At 47.7% G+C, this 14,436-nt stretch overlaps 1 protein-coding gene across 9 annotated transcripts in view; it reads right to left on the reverse strand.

The window, feature by feature from the left end:
- The window catches only part of CPEB4 (cytoplasmic polyadenylation element binding protein 4), a 293,293-nt gene that overhangs the window by 105,828 nt on the left and 173,029 nt on the right, over nucleotides 1–14,436 (reverse strand). For 2 of the 9 annotated variants that reach the window (XM_075900271.2, XM_075900272.2), the window contains exons 1-2: nucleotides 3,561–4,013; nucleotides 1,219–3,196 (exon numbers count right to left, since the gene is read on the reverse strand). The exons of 2 other annotated variants lie outside the window; for them this stretch is intronic. In XM_075900271.2, the coding sequence (XP_075756386.1) occupies nucleotides 1,219–2,343 (1,125 nt within the window). In that variant the 5' untranslated portion in view covers nucleotides 2,344–3,196; nucleotides 3,561–4,013. Of the gene's footprint in view, nucleotides 1–1,218; nucleotides 3,230–3,560; nucleotides 4,026–14,436 lie in introns of those variants that run through there. 5 more of the 9 variants (XM_075900273.2, XM_075900270.2, XM_075900268.2 and 2 more) reach the window with 5 other exon arrangements.

The raw sequence follows: 14,436 nt of genomic DNA on the forward strand, positions 1-14,436 counted from the left end.
GAAGACTGCACAGGCCATGTAAACCAAACAAATTGAATAATTTATCAATGGAAACTGAATTGGTCCTCCCTCTAAATCTACAAGGTCATTAAAAAAAAATAGAGAGACACCTTTTTGGGGCTGTAGTTAATATGACAAATGTTTTGAAGTTATCTATTGATCTTTCACCCCCAATTACTTCAAAGTAGGTCACATCCTGCTTCTTACACCATGACCAGAAATACTGCAATCATTTTGCAATCTTTACTTTTGCCCTTGACTGAAGATCCTGAAAAACAAGCCACTAGACATTAAAGAAAAAATCTTGTGTTTGGATCCATCCCAGGAGTTTTTTTAAAAAAAAAAACACATACGAAAGCTACCAACCCAGGTCTGTGGTCAGATAAGAGAGACAACTGTTACTGTCCAAACGTTGATTGTATATCTGGATCAACATCAGTTAGCTAATTTTAACCTCCACAAACTAGATAAGTTTTCCATGAATTTGAAGTGTCAGACAACTTGCCTCTTGACAGTATAAGGTGTAGCACAGAGCAGGCCAACAACTGACACTAGTTGAGATCTATTTTTAGTAAAGATTTAATATTGTATAACTAATATTGGTTACGACTGCTGGTGGGAAAAAAGTTATGCAGTTCACTGCAAAAAAAATCAGATTAGTAATTTCAGTTATACAGAAAAAAACTACGAAAACGTTTAAGTCATGTCACAATGACAATCCATTACTATTTTGCAACACAAGGCAGCAAACATATTTAAGGATTACCGAATGCTTGTTCTAAACATATAGTGCAATATTATTTTCAAATAGTTCAAATCTTTAAGTGGGAAAGTCAGCAACACTTCATTTCTGCATTCTTTTATAATTTACATTTTTAAAAAGCAGAAACATTTGTTCACCAACTGTTATTGCTTATGGCATGTAATGTTAATTACCATGATGGAACTGAACCTAAATAGCTGTCCCACTAGGCTATAAATAGATATTTATCTGACAAGCACTATTGAAAAAAAATAAATGATTCACAGCTCAGAGATCATGAAGACTGAAATGTCACAGAGTGAATTACAAGTTAGACATGTTCACTTTATTTCAATGCGGTTTCAATCATGCAAATCTGATAACTGAAGTATATTCCAAACAATCAACCTTACTGTTTCTATAACAATTACATTATACACATTTTTTCCATGTATACTAGCACAGTAGATTCTCACCTGAAATGGAAATATGTTGTCGGCTCTATTCAAACTATCTTCCATCCAAGATTTGGGAGCAAAGGCCGAGCTGGGTCGAGCATACTTCTGCAACTGGATATGATTACTTGCAAAATTCTTCTTTAGGGGTGAGATGGAGTTCAGAGGTGTTATCCCACCATTCAGTCCCCTACGGTGGTCTCGCCCTTGGGACCCTCCCCACCCACCATATCCACCACCACCGGGGCTCCATGAAGAAGATGGTGTAGGTGATGGACTTTGGTAGCTGCTCCATGGAGAAGGTGGTTTGTTAAGATTATTAGCCAAATGAGGCAGTTGATTAAAAGCAGCATTTCTATGTGTAAATGGAGGTGGATGAGGGCTTGCAGGCGATCTCCTCTGTTGCTGATGCTGATTGTGATGATGCTGAAAATGGGGATGATGAGGGTGGTGTTGAGAGAGGGGTCCAATCTGAGGGGAAAAGCTACCTCCAAAGCCAGGGCTGACATGATGTGGAAAATTCTGAAATAGCAGAGCACCATTATTAGCTGAGGCAGCAGGGACCCCTCCCTGGTGAAAAAAACTGGCATCTTCATTGATTATTGTAGAAGAAGAAGGAGCTATAGCTGCTGACCAGTTACTAAAACCAGTCAGAGAAGATGCAGTGGATGTTAAGGGTTGAGTTGAAGTACCTAGCCCTGAAGCCTCTTGATAATCAAATCCTGTTAACACTGGTGATTCTATTCTTATTTTCTCTTTCCCATTGCTATTTTCTGAAGAATTGTCTCCCTGATTTTCCTCAGATTTAGTTTTCTCAGGTTCAGGCAGCATGCCTGCTTCCTGACTCTGGCTAGGGGAAAGCTGCTGTTTTTCTAGAGACTCTTGCTTTTCCTGTTGCTGAGTTTTAGATTTTTCTGACCCCAGAAGCTCATCCTGAATATTATGGGCAGCTGGAGCAGGAAAGAGCCAAGCTGACCCAGCACTACTGCCATTGGCAGCTGTGCTATTATTTATAAAAGCAGCAGGACTGGGGGCTGCATTTTGATGATGGTGTGAAGGCTGCAGATGTGGATGAAATCTCACTGGAAAAGCTGACTTACTCCCAGTGTTGTTTTGCACTAACACACCAAACCCGTAATCCCCCATTTATTATATTTAGAATTTTATTTTCTCTTGTAAAAAAATGATTAGTGTTTCTCTCCTCCACCAAAAACTAGCAAATATCTTGTTTTAATCTAGATATTCCAGTTTCTTCTTCCAAAACACCCAACTGGGTATTTCCAATTGGGATGCAAGTTTGGGTTCTTTCAAAGATAAATCTCTTTAAATATTTAAATGTATTGTCAATTTGCTTCCTTCCCCTGGTTAGAAGGAAAAGAAAAATAAATCTTTGGTTAGCAAAATAAAATGTTTCCTTTTCCTAAAGGAAATGCTCATCAATAGGAGAAAAATCTTCTGAGAACAGGGATAAAGAGATTTTAACTATCCTGTTTTTTACCTCAGCAGCCTTGACTCGGCCATAAACGAGTTAAGAGGAAAAGAGATACAATGACGTATGGTCCCTCCACCTCTTGCAAGGAAAAAAAATTAAGTCTGGAATAATTTAATATATTCTATATAATCTAATATATATTTGTGTCCTGTTCAGGAGTCCTTGCTGTGGATATGGGAAGATTTTACCTCAGAATCTTAGCATTCAGTAGGGGAGTGAATTGTGCAGAAGCCTTTTTCTTTTCCTGCTGCTGAATGGTACGCATTTATTGTGTTTATTAATAATAATATATGCTATTTTGTATATGTGTCCTTTAGAGGAGTCTTGTCTTATTGAAGGGGTAAGATTTTTATCTCAAAGTCAGTATTCTGGAGATGGGAAGGGAGAGAGCTGTGCTGGAGAAGGGTGGATTCTTGATGCTGCTCCGGTTAGGTTGGGTTTCTGAGCTTGCCAGGCTCTCCTCCTACTTATGATCCAATATTTGTGTGTCCTTCAGATGAGTCCTGGCTGTCCGAAGAAGAAGAGTTTCATTTTAGAAATCTGCATTCAGCATTTGGGGGGGGGGGGGAGGGGGAGAAAAGAGAGAAGCAGGCAATGACTTGTGCAGGAAAAGGAGGGAGGTGTCTTGCTGCCGCTTCTAGAAGGGTAGTTTTCTAGTACTGGGCTCGCCTCCTTTTACTGAGATGGGTAGCTCCCTTCAGCTGAGGGAGCCCTTGTATGCAAGGGAGGGTGGATTTTACCTCAGGGACTGGCATGCGGCAGGGCACGAGAGGCTGGTGCAGTGAGGCTGAGCTCACCAGGCCCCTATTCTCTATGGGGTACCCTCCCCCCCTCAGGAATCCTGGCGTCTGGGAAGGCAGAGGGATTTTACCTCAGGAGAGCAGCCGCCTCCAGCGGGGAGGGGATGCAGCAGGCGGCGGGGGGCCGGGCTCCTCTCTCCCCCATGGAAGGTGTTTAAACGGCTCTCCCAAAAGGCCCGCAGATTACGGGGCAGGGTCACGATCGAGGAGTACAGCAAGGAAGGAAGATCGTCGGAATCACCCGGGGGTGGGGTCCTGCGGCGGCGGCTCCGAAGCGTCCTTTCCCAGCTTTGCGTCCTCGCAGCTCCTGGCGCTTGCCCTTACCCCTCATGTAAAACAATCGAGTTTCGGGGGGGGGGGGGGGGGACGCGTGACCGGCTCTGAAGAGTCGGAAGGCGTTTCAGTAATTGGCGAGTCTGGATATTACAGAATCTCTTGCCCGCGGCCGACTCCTACTCGCTGCCGCAGCCGGTGCCGGTGCCGGTGCCTCCCTCCCCGCCCGGCCGCCGCCGAGTCCCGTCTCCTCAGGACACAGCCTCTGAGCGAAATGACAACCAGCTGGAGGGAGGCAGCCTGGCATTTCCGGTTTGGGGGGGAGGACACACCTCCTGCCCCGCCTTTCTCTCGTCTCTTCAGGCAGAGGCCGCGCCCCCGCCTGCTGTACGAGCCTCTTCCTGGCGACGGCCATTTTTGGTAGGGGCACGAAGGTGCCACTCCGACAGCCATCTTTCTGAGGGGCAAGCTTCCAAGCAAAGGGCCATCTTGGATTGGGGCAAGCATCTACTAGCTGCCAGGGCGACGGCCATCTTGGATTGAAGAAAGCAGGCGCTTGGTGAGTAGCCATCTTTGAATATGGCAGCGCCCTGTAGCTGCCAGTACTTTATTGTGAGCAGGGGGGCCGTCAAAACTCAACCGAGGGAGGGGACGGGGCAAAAGGCTTGAAACCTTTGCTCAACAGAATGGATTGGAGGAGGTCTTGATACTTGCTGTCACACCCCCCTCACTGTATGCCACAAGAGCTCTGGCTATGGTGAACAAGAGCACCCCCCAACCCATGGCCCGGTTGGGCGGGGGAAGGAAAGAGCAACCCGCCCCTGCAGCAAGGCTGAGGCCCCACATGGCCCTGCTGGGTGGGTAGGGTTACTAGATGGCTTAAAAAAAATACCAGATAAACTTAATCTCAGATGAGGGGAGGGGGCGACACTGGCCGGAAGCATGTGTGGGGAAACCAGCTGGCGGGAAGCAGGGCTGGAGGCGGGGTGGGTGGTGTGGGGTGGTGTCAGGGGCAGCGGGGCTGGCCGGAGAAGATGGGGTGGGGGGAGGACTGTCCAGAAGGAAGCAGGTCTGACCAGGAAGGGGTTGGGGGGAGCAGAGCTGGCTGGGGGAGATCGGGAGGAGGGCGGGGGGAGAACCAACCGGGGGAAGCAGGGCTGGCCAGGGGAGATTGGGCAGGGGTGAGGACTGGCTGATGGGAAGTGGGGCTGGCCAGGGGCGAAATCCGGGGGGGGGGAGGGGATCTGGGGAAGAGACTGGCCAGTGGGGAGCGGGACTGACCCAGGCACATGCAGATCCCAGGGCACTGTCCGTCCCGCGCATGGTCCTGGCAAAGCACAAGTGAGTCCGGCCCCGGGAATTCCCTCCCATTCATGCCCCCCCCCCATGTAGCATGAGCATGTCTACCAGCCAGGCAGTACGCAACTACGTACTAATACTCTTAATAATAATAAAACTTAAAACTTACCTAATTAGAAAATACCGCACATTTTATGTGTCCAGTATTTTCTTATTCTTTTTTCCTGGACAGAACCCTCAAATACCAGACTGTCCAATTCAAAACTGGACACCTGGCAACCCTATGGGTGGGGGAGGGAAAGAGCGGCCCCTCTCCCTCCCCCCCCTCGGCCCGTCTAGGTTGGGAAGGAAGAAAGTGACCTCCCCAAGGCCCAGTGGGGCGGGGAAGGGTAAGAGCACACCCCTCTGCAGTCCCAGCTGGAGGAATAGGATGAAAAGCGTTCCCCCTCATGGCCTGGCTATGAAATGTAGTGAAAAGTGCCCCCCCCCCCATTGCCTGGCTGGGTGAATGGGGTAAAAGTGCCTCCCCCAGCCCCTGCAGCCTGGGGCGGTCAGATGGGGGCCTGGAGAGAGGACAGAGAGTGGCTAATGCCCAAGTCTGCTCCTGCACACTCTTCCTTGGCTAGACATACTAACCTCAGTCATAGAGTCACAGAGCTGGAAGAGACTTCAGGAGGTCATCAAGTCCAGCCGCCTGCCCAAGACAGGACCAATCTCAACTAAATCAACCCTACCAGGGCTGTGTCAAGCCGAGACTTAAAAATCTCTAGAGGTGGAGATTCCACCACCTCGCTAGGTAACCTATTCCAGTGCTTCACCACCCTCATAGTGAAATAGTTTTTCCTAATATCCAACCTAGACCTCTCCTACTGTAACTTGAGAACATTGCTCCTTGTTCTGCCATCCCTCACTACTGTGAACAGCCTCACTCCATCCTCTTTGGAACCTCCCTTCAGGAACTTGAAGGCTGCTATCAAATCCCCCCTCACTCTTCGCTTCTGCAGACTAAACAAGCCCAAATCCCTCAGCCTTTCCTCATAGGTCATATGCTCCAGCCTCCAAATCATTTTGGTCGCCCTCCGCTGGACCCTCTCCAATGCATCAACATTCTTTCTATAGTGGGGGTCCCAGAACTGGACACAGTACTCCAAATGTGGCCTCACCAGAGCCGAATAACGGGGGATAATCACTTCTCTGGATCTCCTGGCAATGCTCCTCCTAATGCACCCTAATATTCCATTAGCCCTCTTGACTACAAGGACACACTGTTGACTCATATCCAGCCTCTCATCCACTGTAATCCTCAGGTCCTTTTCTGCAGAACTGCTACTTAGCCAGTCGGTCCCCAGCCAGTAACAATGCTTGGGATTCTTCCGTCCCAAGTGCAGGACTCTACACTAGACCTTGTTGAACCTCATGAGATCTCTTTTGGCCCAATCCTATAATCTGTCCAGGTCACTCTAGACCCTATCCCTGCCCTCTAACGTATCTACCTCTCCCCCCAGCATAGTGTCATCTGCAAACTTGCTGAGGGTGCAATCTATCCCCTCATCCAGGTCATTCATAAAGATGTTGAACAAAACCAGTCCTAGAAAGGATCCTTGGGGCAATCTGCTAGAAACTGACCGCCAACCTGACATTAAGCCGTTGATCACTACGCGTTGGGCCTGACAGCCTACCTAGCTTTCTATCCACCTTACAATCCATTTATCCAATCCATATTTCCTTAACTTGCTGGCAAGAATATTGTAGAAGACTGTATCAAAAGCTTTGCTAAAGTCAAGATATATCACATCCACTGACTTCCCTATGTCCACAGAGACAGTTACCTCATCATAGAAGCTAATCAGATTGGTCAGGCATGACTTGTCCATCGTAAATCCATGCTGACTATTCCTGATCACTTTCCCCTCTTCCAAGTGCTTCAAAATGGATTCCTTGAGAATCCCCTCCATGATTTGGGATTGGTCCTGCCTTGGGTAGGGGGCTGGACTTGATGACCTCCTTAAGTCTCTTCCAGCTCTATGATTTTATGATTTTTCTGGGGACTGAAGTAAGGCTGACTGATCTGTAGTTCCCTGGATTGTCCTTCCCATTTTTAAAGATGGGCACTACATTTGTCTTTTTCCAATCATCCGGGATCTCTCCCGAACTCCATGAGTTTTCAAAGATAATGGCCAAAGGCTCTGCAATGACATTTGCCAACTCCCTCAGTACCCTCAATTGCATTAAATCTGGGCCCATGGATTTGTGTATGCTTAGCTTTTCTAAATAGTTTCTAACTTGTTCTTTCTGCACCAAGGGCCGTCCACCTCCTTCCCATACTGCGTTGCCTAGTTCATTTGTCTGGGGGCTGACCTTGTCTGTGAAGGCAGAGGCAAAGAAAGCATTGAGTACTTCAGCTTTTCCCACATCATCTGTCACTAGGTTACCTCCCTCATCCAGTAAGGAGGGCCCCACACCCTCTCTGATCACCCTCTTATTGCTAACATGCCTGTATAAACCTTTCTTGTTTTCCTTCACATCCCTTGTTAGCTGCAATTCCAATTGCGCTTTCACCTTCCTGATAACTCCCCTGCATTCTCGAGCAATATATTTATACTCCTCCCTAGTCATCTGTCCTAGTTTCCACTTCTTGTAAGCTTTCTTTTTGTGTTTAAGCTCACCAAGGATGTCCCCAGTAGGCCAACCTGTTTGCCTACCATCTTTGCTTTTCTTGCTGTGCATCGGGATGGTTTCTTCCTGTGCCTTTAATAAGGCTTCTTTAAAATACTGCCAGCTCTCCTGGACTCCTTTCCTCTTCATATTAGCATCCCAGGGAATCCTGCCCATCAGTTCTCTCTGGGAGTCAAAGTCTGCTTTCCTGAAGTCCAGAGTGTGTATTTTGCTACTCTCCTTTCTTCCTTTGGTCAGGATCCTGAAATCTACCAATTCATGATCACTGCTTCCCAGGTTGTCACCCACCTCTACTTCTCCTACTTGTTCCTCCCTGTTTGTGAGCAGTAGGTCAAGCTGCACATGGCCCCTGGTCAGTTCCTTCAGCATTTGTACCAAGAAGTTATCCCCAACATTCTCCAAAAACTTCCTGGATTGTCTGTGTACTGCTGTATTGGTCTCCCAACAGATGTCAGGGTGATTAAAGTCCCCCAAAGAACCAGGGCGTGCGATTTGGAAGCTTCTCTCAGTTGTCCGAAGAAAGCCTCATCTACCTCATCCACCTGATCCGGCAGTCTATAGCAGACACCAACCACAACATCACCCTTGTTGCTTCCACCTCTAAACTTAACCCATAGATTCTCAACAGTTTTTTCTCCCTCTTAAATACTGGAGCTCCGAGCAATCATACTGCTCTCTTACATACAATGCAACTCCTCCTTCTTTTCTCCCCCACCTGTTCTTCCTGAACAGTTTATACCCTTCCATGACAGTGCTCCAGTCATGGGAGTCATCCCACCAAGTCGCCGTTATTCCAATCAAATCATAGTTCTTTGACTGGGCCGAGACTTCTAATTCTTCCTGTTTGTTTCCCAGGCTTCTTGCATGTGTGTGCAAATACCTTAGATAGCCAGTTGATTGCCCTACCTTCTCCATTTGAGTCAGGAGTCCTCCTTTGTTCCTCATTCCTCCTTGTGTTTCTTCCCGGTATCCAACTTCCTCACTTACCTCAGGGCTCTGGTCACTGTCCCCCAACGAACCAAGTTTAAAGCCTTCCTCACTTGCAAGCCTGCCTGCAAAGATGCTTTTTCCTCTCTTGGTTAGGTGGATCCCATCTCTTCCTAACAGTCCTTGTGTCCAAAACAGAGTCCCATGGTCAAAGAAACCAAAGCCCTCTCTCTGACACCACCTGCGCTATCACGCATTTATTTCCTCAATTCGACAATCCCTACCTGGACCTTTTCCTTCAACAGGAAGGATGGACTAGAACACCTCTTGCGCTTCAAATTCCTTGAACCTTCTTTTCAGTGCTACATAATCTGTTGTGACCCCCTCAAGGTCATTCTTGGCCATATCGTTAGTTCCTACATGGAGAAGCAGGAAGGGGTTCAAAGGTTTAATCACTTTTGGAAGACTCTTGGTCACATCCTGAATGTGAGCTCCTGATAAGCAGCATACTTCTCGAGATTGTAGGACTGGATGACAGATGGACAACTCAGTCCCTCTTAGGAGGGACTGCCCGACCACCACCACCTGTCTTTTTCTTTTGGGGGTGGCGGTTGTGGAACTCCCATCCCTAGGACTACTCATTTCATGCCTTCAGGTAGATGGTGTTCCCTTCTGATTTCTTCCCTGAGAGGTTTTTGCCAAAGCATTCTCCACCACAGTGCCTGTGGAGAGAGCCTGAAAGCAGTTACTTACCTCTACATACATGGGGGATACCTGAGTTTTTCTTCTTCTTCTAGAGGTTACATGCTGCCAGTTTTCTTCCTTGTCCTGTACTGCCCTGACTGGCTCTTCAGCCTGCTGTGCCTGCAGGATTAAACGCCTTCTATCGAGGAAGTCTTCATCCTCTCTGATGCAATGTGGGGTCGATACTTGGGCCTCAAGTCCTCCAATTTTTTTCAAAATGGAGACCTACTTGCACTTAGTACAGATGAAATCCCTTCTTTCTTCCGGGAGGAAGACAAACATGGCACGTGCTGTGCAGTTAACAACAGCAAACCTATCACCATCCATACCTATGTATGGCTCTGGCCACCACAATTACCACCTCCCAGTAATGCCCCGAGGGTTTTGGCTCACTGCAAGGTGCAAACAGCTCTCTGTGTTAGACTCCCGTGTCAGGAAGGATATATCTATTGACTTTGTTTTTCATCTGCTTCGGTTTAACTATCCAATCTTCAGATACTTATTGATGCTCTGTCTCCCAACCCCCACCCTTTTTCTTCCTTTCACTTCCCCTTTCCTATTTATTTTGGGTGTACACATCCCAAACTCATAACTCCAGTCATCTGAAGAAGTGGGCTGTGCCCACGAAAGCTCATGATACCATCTACATGTTTTGTTAGTCTATAAAGTGCTACCAGACCATTTGTTGTTTTTTTCTGCAAACACCACCTCATTGTAATACTCACACCCTAAAGCCCATTCCATGCTCCACCTCCTTCTCCATGTGGTTCCCAAGGGCCAAAGCCTTTTGCAAACCCTCTCATTCCAAAGATTGAGCAGTACAATTCCACCTCCCTGTAAAAAATACCACATCATCCCAATGGTGGATTGCAGGGCACAGAGGTGAGGAGAAGTGAATAAACCAAGAAAAAGAACAAGGCACAAAAGAACCAACGTAACAAATACTAAAATATACTTCAGAATCTCTTCGCCTCATAACTGTAAAATCTAATCATTCCAAACATTACAATATCACTACCTGAACACGTGAGGGATTGTACCATTACAGAAGAATACATATGTTTTAAAATATAAATAAACTAATTTGCAGCTTTAAACATGCGGGTTCCACAAAGCTGCTTCTATATAGCAGTGTTTATATTTGTGTTTTCCTCACAGATGTTAATGCTTCAAGGAGTTATGTATTTGAACAAAAATACCATCAAATCTGATCTTAACATTTTAGTTCCTATATGGCAGAAATAAAATACGAAGCAAGGTGTCATTTTCAAAGTTAGATACATTGGCATAAGAGCCTAAGTCCCAATTTCAACAGTGACTCAGCCACTTATGAACCCGGGATTTAGGTTCCTAAGTCACTTACGAATTTTTGAAAATTTATCAAAGATTTGGTGGTGTTTTGGCACTAGAATTTTCTCCATGAGGCAAAAGTTACCAATGAAAGATATAAACATGAATATAAATAAAGGTACAATACATTTGATTACATACCCCTCAATCAAAAAGCCAACAGAAACATTAAAATGATGAAGAGTTTAAATTATTCAGCACAAACTACTCTGACTGAAAGCAAATGAGTTATATATAGACTAGAATGAAAATAGGAAGTTTCAGTATAAAATGAGGTCCAAAAAGCCATACTTTGTTCTCATTAAATATGTCTACATTATGGCATATTGCATCATATGCTGAAGCCTTCTCCCCTTAAGTCTGCCAGGTTGTTGTCCTTCTGGTACTAGCTGTACCCATGCAGGGCACTGAGAACATCCAGCAAAGTCATTTGGATAGCTGAGTGATATGGAGCCCAGCTGAGCACCCACTAACTCTATGACTTGGATGGGGCTAGGGTGGACTTGGCTAAGTTTAGGAGAAGGCTCACCTCCTAAAAAAGGTCTCATAACAGGGCAATGTGGGCACTTGGTCCAAGGAGTTACCCCAAATCAGACAGTCATTCAGAAACACCTGGACACCCCTTTTCCTCACGGCAGCAACGACTATGGCCATGCATTTTGTGAATACATGAGGGGCAGTGAACAAGCCAACAGGAAGAGCTGTAAACTGGTAATGGTTCTGACCAACCATAAAGCGCAGGAACTGCCTGTGATGCAAAGCGATCGAGATATGAAAGTAAGTGTCCTTCAGACTAAGGGCAGTATACCAGTCTCCAAGATTCAGGGATTGGCTGATCAGTCACCATCTTGAATTTGGCCTTGGCTATGAAGGCGTTGAGATCCCCAAGGTTTAGAATAGGTCAAAATCCTTCACCTTGGGGAATAGAACCCCTGCCCATGAACTCCCGGGGGACCACTTCAGCTGCCCCGAGACTCAGGAGCTGCAGCACCTCCTCCCGGAGGAAATGCTTGTGAGAGGGGTCCTGACGAGGGACAGGTTAGGAGGATGGGAGGAGAGAGTGAAAGGAAGGGGATAGAATATCCCCTCCCCACAGTCTCTAGAACCCATTAATCTGGGTAATGGACCCCCCAGGCCTGGTGGAAGGGAAATAAATGATATCTGAACTGGAAGGGAAAGGCTGGTAGGCTATCCTGAGGCGTTCCCTCAAAACACCTGATGGGGACTCTGGAACTTAATAGAGGGGCCCTGAACCTGGCCCAAGGGAGGGTGGGAATGGCACTTATTATTCCTGCCATTCCCATTCCTCCCCCTACAGCGAGGGAAATCAGGTCTCAGCCTCTGTTGGGCAGGCCTAGAGGGATTCCTACCCAGGAGGGAACAACTCTGGGGGACCAGGATGTGAATCTCAAGGAACCTTGAGGTGGCCCGGGTATACTTAAGGCCATGCAGATGCTGATCGGTCTGTTTAGAAAAAAGGGAAAGCCCTTCAAAGGGGTGGTCCTGAGTAATGGACTGGAGTTTAGGAGGCACTCCAGACCCCTGCAGCCACAAACTATGTCGTGAGATGATTCCCATGACCTTGGTGCATGCTGCTGCATCTGCGGTGCCCAGTGGGGCTTGTAAGGCTGCCCAGGAGATTATCCTGCCCTCCTCTGTGAGAGACTTGAACTCTGAGTAGGAGTCCTTGGGCAGTAGCTCAGCAAATTTGTCCATAGATGCCCAGGTGTTGTATGCATAGCAACTCACCAGAACCTGCTGGTTCGCTGTGTGGAGTTACAGGCCTCCAGAAGCATAGGTCTTCCTGCCCAGGAGATCCATCCTTTTGGCCTCCCTGTTTTTTGGAGTGGCACCTAATTGCCCTTGCCTCTCTCTCTGGTTGACTGTCTGGATGACCAGTGATCGCAGGGGTGGGTGGGAGAAGAGGTGTTCATTTCCCTTCTGAGGCATAAAATATCTTCACTCAGCCTTTTTATTGATTGGCAGGCTGGAGGCCGGGGTGTGCCACAGGGTCGTTGAGACCTTTGTTACAGTCTTGATGGGCAAGGCCACTCTGGTAGGGATGTCGGATTGGAGGATGTCAACCATCAGGTCCAAATCCTCCGACACTCTTTCAGCCTGGACCCCTAGGCTTTGGGTTAGGCGACAGAGGAGGTCCTGATGAGACCTGGAATCCATAGGTGGCAAGGATGGGAGGGCCCTGCCAAGGGGCTCATTGGGAGAAGAGGACGACAACCCCTTCATGCCCATAACCCCTGAATCAGGCACCTGCAGTGGGGCCTGAGAAGCCACCAACAAGGCCATCATAGGGGAGGCATGGCTGGGGGCAGTACTGAGCCACTCAGCACCGCATCAGAAGGACACGGTACCTGGGCCGGTGCCGATTCCAGTGCCAGTGCAGGTGCCGGTGCTTGAGTAGAGGTGGGGGGCAGAGGCAGTGCCAACACCAGGGGTAGTGCCATACCTGGCACCAGTGTTGATGTGGACAGTGCCGCAGTGGAGTGGTGGTGCCCTCTTGCATCTGGGGCTGGAGTACTGCGTGCCGCTGATGAAGCATGGTGACATCTGACATCCTGCTCTTTAGCTGGGCCCAATGCCATGGTCGGGGGCGATGTTAACTCAATCAAGTCCCTTGCTGTCTCAAACGTGTCCCGAGTGGGAGATCCATGCCTGGACTGGGATCTCTGTGCAAGCTGGAGCAGTGTCAACCTGACCATGATGGTCCAGGTACCGAGTTCGCCAGTGCCACATGCCCCACCAGGGGGCACATGCCTCAAAGGAGACCCGCCCCAGCTAGGTCTCCTCCTCTTCTAAGGCACTGAGGACTGAGACCGGTGTGGAGGCCTGTGTGGGGTCGGAGAGGTGCACAAGTGACTAGGTGTCTCCCACACCGAAGCCAGTGCGGTTTGGGTCACCAGTGCCGGGTTGGATGCCAGTCCTGGATGAAGTGCCACCTCCATTAAGATGATCTTGAAATGGGACTCCCTGTCTCATTTAGTGTGAGGCCTGAAGCCTTTGCAGATCTTACTGGCCTCAGAGAGATGAGCTTCACTGAGGCACTTGAGGCAGGTTCTGTGAGGGTCCCCACAGAACATGGGCTTCTGGCACTTCTCACAGGCCTTAAAGCCTTGGGGCCTGCGCAAAGTGAGCCCTGCACCTAAAACTATGTACAAAGTACTGCACTTAACAACTATTAACAACTATCAACTGCTAGATAAAGAACAATGAACTATGAAAATTTTAACAACAAACTAAACAACTAAGACAAACTACTAAGAGGCACTTGCAGGGCAAGAGCAAAGCACATTCCAACGACTGTGGTAAGTGGTAAGAAGGAATTGATGGGGTTGAGGGCTAGCAGGGGTATATATTGGCCAATATAGTGGCGCCAATCCAGGGGCTCCCCTGCTGGCCCAGGGGGTTCTGCTGAGAGAAAATCTTCCAATGACACATGCACGCACACCTACGTAGAATGGACATGAGCAATCACTTGAAGTATTTTTAAACAACAGTCTACATGTACAAGCATGATGATCCTAGACTTAGATTCTACACTACCCTGTGTTTGTCTGTATCCATCTAGTTTCTCTGACCAGCTGCTTGGTAACTACCTCCTCACTCAAGAGAAAGAGTGCCTCTTTTAGTCCAGCTAGAATCAATTCTTGGGCTGTGGCCCTT

This window comes from Pelodiscus sinensis, chromosome 16, assembly GCF_052426305.1.
Source record: "Pelodiscus sinensis isolate ZL-2025 chromosome 16, ASM5242630v1, whole genome shotgun sequence".
Lineage (NCBI taxonomy): Eukaryota > Metazoa > Chordata > Testudines > Trionychidae > Pelodiscus > Pelodiscus sinensis.